Genomic DNA, 7,479 nt, shown 5'->3' with positions numbered 1-7,479 from the left:
TTCAAATAAACAGAACTAGACAGAAATACATCTGCTGAGAAATGCATTAATCCCAAACGCTTAAGATGTTAACTTTGAAGTAAGCAATAATATACATATAATACTGCTTTAATTTTGCCCAGATTTATTAACCATTTTATTGAGCCTGAATGTCACAGACTTAAAAGTCATAATTCAACCTCTCTATTACATATATTAAAGAAAAAGCCCACAGTGTTTGTTTAGATTAATGGTAATTATTTTGGATCTTTAGGGAAAACACAAAGTCAGAGGCAAGCACTTAAATATTGTAACAAAATGAAAATGAAAATCAGTATTCATATCCAAAAGATGACATATTGACGATTTCCACAAATATGAAACAATGTTTCCTCTCACTTGCAAAACATTGTAGCCAGTAAAACAACAATACAGAAATTTCCATTAATTCTATGAAGCCGCAATTTACCTTTTTCCCCTAGATTTAGTTAGCACCTGCTTTCCTTGTGAAATTTAAATAATCAATTTTGTTTGCTTTCTATACTATATGTTTGCTTTCTACACTAAGTCAGCTAACCAGTGACATTGTTTATACCCCTAGTTAAATGATATCAAATACATGTCTAAGTACAAAAAGTGTGGATTAAAAATACATGTCTCTATGATCTTTAACAGATAGATAAATAACTAAAATTCTTAACATGGTTTAATTTAATACTATGGGTGTAGAAATAATGTATAGAATATAATACCGCAACAGACTTAGAGATAAAACAAAATAAAATTTTCTAAAGTCATAAAGAAAATCTAAATTAGAGATCTTCAGTATAGTTTGATGCAAAAAGCACAGAGCAAATGCTTTACACACTATTATAGATGAAAAAAAGGAAAGTTTCTCAAAAGCTAACCAACAATGGTTTTGTATACAATATTACTTAAAATACTATTTATCCTGACAGTAAACTATGCACTGTTTCAGACTTAAAGATGGGGCTGCCCTTTCAAATTATTTCATCTATGCAAAAATATTAAATAAATTGTACTTTGGGTATAATCTTCATCATCACATTTCTATGCTCTGATACAGTCAATATTCAAATGGCAACAGCTGTATCTGCTAATGATGTAGTGTCTCTCTTCAGTTATGCAAATATCTGCAGTAAGACTGACCATTCATTGCCTCCCTGTACAGCACAGAGCATGGAGCAATACCACGCTGTTCTTGTAGCAGATAAACTAAATAAATCATGCCATGATTGACGTTTCATTCTTTTGTATGAGAATATAACAGAAGACATACACTATTTCAACAAGTTCAACAGAAAAAAAAAAAAAGAAAAAAAGAAAAAAAAAACAGACAGAGAGGAAAAAAAAAGCAACATCCAGTGTTTTTATTTGCCTATTCTTTGGACTACCCAGTCCTGCTGGCAGAGAGGACAGCGATTATTCTGTTTCACCCACAAGGACATGCAGCAATTGTGGAAGGAATGATTGCATTCTCCCCAAACCACTGAAAGAGAAGAAAGAACATGTTCCAGTCACACTCAGCTGTCCAACTCCTACAGGAAGGTCCAAAATATCTTTCCCAGATGTTTATACAAGCTTTATAGACAAAAAGGGTCATCACTGATTTATCCTCCAAGACTAGATTATTATGGTCATTTTGATGATTATTAGTTCTCTGTCCTTAATCTTTTTATTTATTTACACTTATAAAAAAAGAAAAATGCATATATTCTCACCTCCTTGTATAAAATAACACACCTCTGTGAATGTACAAACACATTTATCAGTTCTATCAATAAAGAAATGGAATTAAAGTTCTTCACTTTATCTTCCCTAGAACCAAAACAGAGCCAATGTTACTGACTTATTATCAAGCAAGACAGTTTCACCAAATTCTCATCTGAAGTATCAAGGAGGGCACTTTTCACACAGTCTAGGTCTCAGAATGGGATCTGAAACCAGAAGTTATTCACAGGCTACAGTCGTCTCAAGACAACAAAAAGAGTTATGCATTAGCCATCTACTACTGAATAATATTTGTTACTTAGGTTTTTTTCCCGTATTATTTTACATTTTCCTTACTGGAACATAAGGGTACCAATCAAAGACATGTAAATTACACTTTTCTTTGTCACACAGAGTATCTTACATAGGACATTTAAAGCCTTGCAGACAACCCAATGAAAAGTCAACAAACAAGCAATTGCCTCCTCTATGTCTGAATTACAACTGGGAAAACCACTGCTTTCTAACCCAGAAAAATGTTTAGAATTTTTAGTGGTATTTTCATTGTGTGTTCTGGCATGCATTTCAGAAGAAAAAAAAAAGAAGCCTTTTCCTACCCACTTCAGGAGTGTACATTATAACTTCAATTATGCTCAAGGTGAGAGAAACTCAATGTCTCAGTTGCATGTGTCTTGACTGCAAATTTAAACCTGTTTTGTTCTAGAGAATGTCTGAAGTGAAAACTAATTTTAGTGCTCAAGAATAAAGCATAAATTATTACCAACGTAAAGATATGACACAATACAGAACAAAACACCAGTTTACTTTTGAGCATTAATAACATTAGTATTCCTTCAGAGTTTAAAATGCACCCTACTGAGTGAAGCTTCAATTGAAAAACAAGGGAATGAAATCACTACATACCAACACAATCTTCTTGTTTGTTTTCAGCTTGACATCTAAGACAGGCATCTAAAAGTAAACAAGAACAAGACTCAATTTGATTCTCAGAATTCCATCTTAAGAATAGATTTGTCAGAGCAAAATATAAACTTTAAAACCAATTTTCAAAGGTAAAAATCCAAAGTTTTGATGTGTAATTCATCCCTTTAACATTGAATAACCCCCACATAATTTTAAAACAGTGCACATGACAATGAAATATTTATCTGAAAGAGATCAGAAGGACTAAAAACTGTCCAACAAGTTTTGTTTATTTTCCATTGCTTTGGTATTTTCATAACTTCTGCTGAAAAAAAGCCTTCTCCATTTTGTAGATATAACAACCAGCAGATTTGTGCCAAGGCACTCAGGCATATTAAGACCAGAGCAAGCACAAAGCCAAACCCTAATTACAGGACTTTGTTTTTCAGATGTCAGCATATCCTTTTACAGAAATCATTCACAATTTCGATATTTTTAGGCCATACATCTCTCACCACAACCCCCACCTCCTACACTACTTTTCTATATAGTAATTTTCCTTAAGTACCTGCATGTAATTTTCACTGTAACAACATATACATGGAAACATAATGGTCAAATTGATAAATCATCATACAAAAATAGAACAGTACCTAATTATTTATATTTATCATATTTAACACTCCAGTCTGTGGTTATAGGACTGGATGGCAAGGTTCAGGGCTCAGAAAGATAGACAAATTACAACATCCAGGCTTAAATTGTGTCATACACATACAGTAGAAAAATGCCTGTTTCTCCTTTGCCTGCCATAGACATACAAGCACATACTATGCATGACAGAAAAGTGTTCAGCTATTGTGGGAGCAAACACATCTCCTCTAAAGAAAAGGTAATAGTTTAAACAAAAACGTCCCACATCTTAGACCTAACTTACACATCCCTTGTTGGACCACCTTTTCCTATAAGACAGAAGCATAATGTGCTACGGGAATTTAGATTTGAGTATTTTAGCTTTCTATGCCAGATAGGGCTGGTACTACAACTTTGGATTCACCTGTCCAGGTATTTCTCACTTCCTCAGGTAGCAAAGAACACAGAGGACAGAAACTCTGAAACAGTTGCCCTTTACTCACTGGCAGTAAAGTTTCCACTTGTCTGTCCCTGAAATTTTTATTTCCATAGCACCTAAGGGCCAAGCTCCAGGAAAGATTCAGTCAAACTAGTTCAACTTGTATCATGGTACATTGAAACAAACTGACCTAGGGTAACTTCAATAGGTGGGGCAGTAAGCTGTGGCAGTCCAGCAGTCACTACAAAACCTGCTTTCCTATCCTAGTGCTAGATTTGCAATTTTAGGCAGAGAAGCACCACAGTGAGCTGAGGACAGAAATCACTCCAAAGCAAGCTATCTCAACTCCTGCATCACAGCCTTAAGGGTGTCAGGTAGCTAAATATTAAGCAAATCTAAGTCAGTACCATTGTAGCCCTGCCCATCCCAGATAAAGCCTCAATTTTTGCTCTTTTTCCCTTGTGCTTCTGTGCTTCCTAAAGCCCAGGCTGGTTCAAGGAGCTAAACCAGTAGAAAATTAACCCAGCTAACTTCCTTCCCTTACAAAAATCAAAGAAACTAATTTTCAACAGGTGCCAGCTTAAGCCTGGCAGTGCCTCCAACCTAAGGTTACTGCAGACGCAGTGGCTCTACAGGAGCCAAATCAGGTCTGGCACGGTCAGTATGAAATTACTAAACTGAAGTCAGTAATGATCAAGTTTCATGTTCTAACAATGTGGTTTGTTCTCCAAAAAACAGTTACCAGATTTTTCTGTTACCAGATGAAAAATACTCCATTGGACTGGTTATGAAAAATAATTAACTAACATTAAAAAAAAAAAATAAATTAAAATATCTGGATTTTGTTCACTGAAGACTTTTTTAAAGGCTTACTAGAACAGGGAAATACATTCCTAAAACTATGGGTTACGTGGCAGATAAAACCAATTTATTTCCAGAGTGCTCTCTCTTCACTATGCAAAAGCAGACAATCTTCAAAACATGCTTATATAAGCAGTGAATCTCCCACCACTTCAGTCTGGGCTCAATCTTATTTTCCTCTAGTACACCTTTTTGCCTTTCCTGTTCCACATACCATGATCAGTAAACACATGTATGAGAAATGACAGCCCTGAGTATTTTGTCTCATTTCTGTTTAAGCCCAAACCTGACTAGACTTGCAGTATCACACATCCTAGGCCTACAAAAGCAAGGTGCTCTGAAGGGAATCCTGGTCATTTCTCCTGCCAGACCATGCCAAGCCCAATTAGAGAAGACAGTTATGCCTAGGATGACTCAGCATAATAACAAAAATTGGATATAGATATGCAGTATGAGAATGTAAAGGCTTCTCAAAGATCCACAATAAGTATCATATATGTAAAAGATGCCAGAAAACAACAAGGATGCTTTCAATGAGGCTGCTTTCAAAGATATTGTCCAGATTTCGAAATTTAGTAAACTAATGCCTTGTCAGATTTTTTTTTTTTTTTTTTTTTTTTGTACATTCATGTGTATTAAATTGCACTAATAATTAGAAGGCTCAGGTGTAAATCCTAAAGATTGTGATTTAGCGGATTTGGAAAAAGAGTTTATAGCTGCTTCTTAAAAAACCAAACGTAAACAGCAGCACAGCACATCTGGCCCTCCGGTCAGCTCGGCTGAACTCCGCGGCCTCCGGGCGCTGGCACAAGCTCGACCGGGGCCTCTCCCCACGCTGACAGACACAGGGCGAAGCGCTCCGGCCTCCCCTCGGGAGGGCAGCCCAAGGCCGGCCAGGGGAGCGGAGCGGAGCCCGGGGGTGCAGGGGGAGACGCTTCTGACAGCTGCCTGAGGTGACGGCGCAGGCCTGCGCTGGCTGAGGCGCGGGGGCTGCAGTGCCCTTCCCCCTTCAGTAGAAGGCTTGGGGGAGGAAGAGGAGGCGCGGAGAGGGCAGCCCCCCCCCTGCCGGAAACCGCGTCTCTCTCCACCACCTTCCGTGCGAAGGGAAGAAGGCAGGGCGGGGCAGCACCTCTCCGGCCCCGGGGCTCGGCTTCGCTGAAGCGCCGGCGCCCCCTGCCCCACAGCGGCCATGACGGCCGGGGCCTGGCGGCCGGCGCTTACCCATGACCTGCACCCGGCAAATGGCGCAGGTGTCGCATTCCACATCCCAGCTCCACATGGCCACCGCGTTCCACTTCTTCAGAGAGAACATCTTGTCGGCCGCGCCTGCCTTAGAGCCCGCAGAGCCCGGGTGCGAGTGGGGGGCGCCCGGCTCGTCCCCGTCCTCCACATCGGCCATGGCGGAGGGGCGGGGACGCGGCGCCCGCCGGGCGGCAGAGCGGGGCTGCAGCGCCCCCTGGCGGCGGCAGCGGGGCACGGCCCAGGCGGTGCCAGTGTCCGAGGGCGGGGGCAGAGGCTGCGGGGCGGGGCCACGCACGGGGCGGAGGCGGGGAGGGGACAGCGGCGGTGTGATGGTGGTATCCGCGCAGCAGCGCGGAAGCTGGAAAGACTCGAATTAAAAGGTGGCGATGACCCGCAGAGCGGCATTTTCATGGGTGTCCTGAGGGGAGCGAGCCCCGCTGCCATGGGACGACTGCACAGGAGCGTAGCCGCCCTGTGACTACGGTCTCCTAACCGAGAGCTGTCGTGTAAGCAGTTAATTCTTCATGGAAATGGTCAATGCAATACAGCCATTTTTTAGTATCGGAGCAGACGGTCTGAATTTACGTGTTAATTTATCAGGGTGAATTTGTGAGGGGATGAAAAAACATCAGCAGAAAATATGAAAACTGTGAAGGACTACACAGTCTGATCACGTGCAAAAATATTTACATATAAAACTACATATATCTTAAAAACTGGAGCTTCAAAGCATGTATAAAACCAACTAAAACAATAGGCATCATTATTTTAAAATAATTTAGAAACCTACATTTCTTTTCTTTACCCAAATAAAAGTATGCAAAATTGACCTTTCTAATATAGTGCTCTGTGTCCCTCAGATCTTTAGTGCAATTCCCCAGTTTGTTTGTAACTTTGTTAAATAATATTGATACTCATGTACAAATTACAGTGTTCCATTTAAATTCAGGAGAAACAAATTAAAGGAAAATTTAAAAATAAAACCATCATAGCACTTGTGAATCTGAATTGAAAGAAAATATATACATTGTTTTCCTTTGGTATTTTTAAACCTTTCCCACGATTATTTAAATTTTGAGTAGACTTGTTATAAAGTAAAAAAATTGAGGTTCGAGCTCATTAATTTTCCATTATTTAAAATATCAACTGCCTCTAAACAAGAGATTTTTTGAAAAGTCCCTCTTTTTTAAAAAGTTACACAGTATGCATTTTGTCATCTCTAATTTTTCTAAGTATGGATTAGATGGAAATTCTATGCAATAGAATCCACTTCTCCAGTTCTAAGAGTTCACAAGAGCAAACTATGACACAGATTGTAATTGTTTGGGTGCTGAAAAAATGTCCCTCATTTGCTGTGCATTTTGCAATACTGGTTTTAACCTGTAACCGTTCCCTGAACTTAATCACTTCATGATGCTATAAAGCAGTTTTTTCCTGCACAGATGGGAGGCAGGCAGCAAAAAAGTGGTTCAAGTATATAGGAACTGCTCTGGGATCCTATGGATAGAAAGAAGTCAGTAAAATATCAAATACAGTCATTAAAACAATGATGAACCCTTCTTTTAGTCTCCTTCTCACCTCCTCACGTAAGAAGCCATCAGGCATAACCAGCTCCTTTGCTGAGCACGTCAGTTCAGACGAGATGCAGCTCTGAATATATTCCCAAGGAC

General features: G+C 39.6%; 1 protein-coding gene across 2 annotated transcripts; it reads right to left on the bottom strand.

The window, feature by feature from the left end:
• Positions 1-101: 101 nt before the first annotated feature.
• RNF7 (ring finger protein 7) lies at positions 102-6,016 on the bottom strand. 2 transcript variants are annotated; one of them, XM_071752136.1, is made up of 3 exons: positions 5,796-6,016; positions 2,635-2,682; positions 102-1,489 (listed from the first exon to the last, which is right to left on the bottom strand). In XM_071752136.1, exons 1-3 carry the CDS (start codon positions 5,964-5,966, stop codon positions 1,433-1,435), a joined length of 276 nt encoding a protein of 91 aa, XP_071608237.1. In that variant the 5' UTR covers positions 5,967-6,016; the 3' UTR covers positions 102-1,432. The 2 variants fall into 2 exon arrangements, with proteins under 2 accessions (XP_071608237.1, XP_071608236.1); XM_071752135.1 differs by having other exon boundaries at positions 5,789-6,009.
• Between the last annotated feature and the right edge of the window lie 1,463 nt (positions 6,017-7,479).

Source organism: Heliangelus exortis, chromosome 9 (assembly GCF_036169615.1).
Source record: "Heliangelus exortis chromosome 9, bHelExo1.hap1, whole genome shotgun sequence".
NCBI lineage: Eukaryota > Metazoa > Chordata > Aves > Apodiformes > Trochilidae > Heliangelus > Heliangelus exortis.
This window is presented reverse-complemented; position numbering and strand designations above follow the sequence as displayed.